This window comes from Penaeus monodon, chromosome 33 (genome assembly GCF_015228065.2).
Source record: "Penaeus monodon isolate SGIC_2016 chromosome 33, NSTDA_Pmon_1, whole genome shotgun sequence".
In the NCBI taxonomy this organism is placed as follows: Eukaryota; Metazoa; Arthropoda; class Malacostraca; order Decapoda; family Penaeidae; genus Penaeus; species Penaeus monodon.
Genome location: NC_051418.1, coordinates 3,049,680 through 3,050,417, shown reverse-complemented (window position 1 = coordinate 3,050,417; position 738 = coordinate 3,049,680). Strand labels below are relative to the sequence as shown.

The window sequence follows — 738 nt, the reverse complement described above, 5'->3', positions numbered from 1 at the left end:
CCCGGGAGTCTTGGGCGCCACGGGAGGCGGCACCTCCTTGTCTGGCAGGGGGATGATGGGCGCGCCGGGCGGAGGCTGGTTGAACGGTCCGATCACAACGACCTTCTGCGCGTTGTTGGGGACGGGGCCGTGGTGGAGCTTGTAGCGAAGCGCGTCTCCCTCCGGCTGCTTGGTGCTCACCTTGACGTTCGCGTTGTTGGTGTCTACCAGAGGGCCCGTCTCGCCCCGCCGCCGGTCTACGGGCGTGCGACCGAAGAAATTGAAGTTCTCCAAGAAATGTGGGCGTTTGCTAAGGACTGGGCGTCTGTCCGGGCGCAGAGGGCGGGGGCGCGTGTTGAAGACTCTCCTGGGGGGGTCCTGGAATCCGAAAGTCTCTTGCTGCGGGGGGGCGTTCGGGCGGAACCGTGGCAAGACGTTCACTCCGTCCAGGTCGGGCTTCGCCGGCTGGGCCTGCGGGCGTCTCGGGAGGTTATCAGCTTCTGCAGGAAGGTTAAAACCCGGGTCAGGCTGCTCGGCGACGTCCTGAGGGCGCGGCGGCGAGGCTTCGGGAACCTCGATGATCTGGAAGTGAGTGGCATGCGAGGCGTCCTTCCAGGGCCGGGTCGGCTTCTTGGTGCCAGGGATGGGGGCGGGGAGCTGGGCAGGCGAAGGACGCGGCACGAGCGGGGCGGGCTGGCGAGGCGGAGGCCCGAAGGAGGCTGGAGGCAAGACAGGGCGGCCTTCGGCGGGCCTCGAGAA

The 738-nt window shown here is 67.9% G+C and overlaps 2 protein-coding genes across 2 annotated transcripts in view; both read right to left on the bottom strand.

The window, feature by feature from the left end:
• Nucleotides 1-732, bottom strand: part of LOC119593945 (pollen-specific leucine-rich repeat extensin-like protein 2) — a gene marked incomplete in the record, with an annotated part of 2,297 nt that extends 1,565 nt beyond the window's left edge. The window contains 1 exon segment of the mRNA XM_037942966.1: nt 1-732.
• Nucleotides 1-738, bottom strand: part of LOC119594216 (extensin-like) — a gene marked incomplete in the record, with an annotated part of 3,548 nt that overhangs the window by 198 nt on the left and 2,612 nt on the right. Inside the window, 1 exon segment of the mRNA XM_037943287.1 lies at nt 34-730. Within this exon segment, the coding sequence (XP_037799215.1) occupies nt 34-730 (697 nt within the window).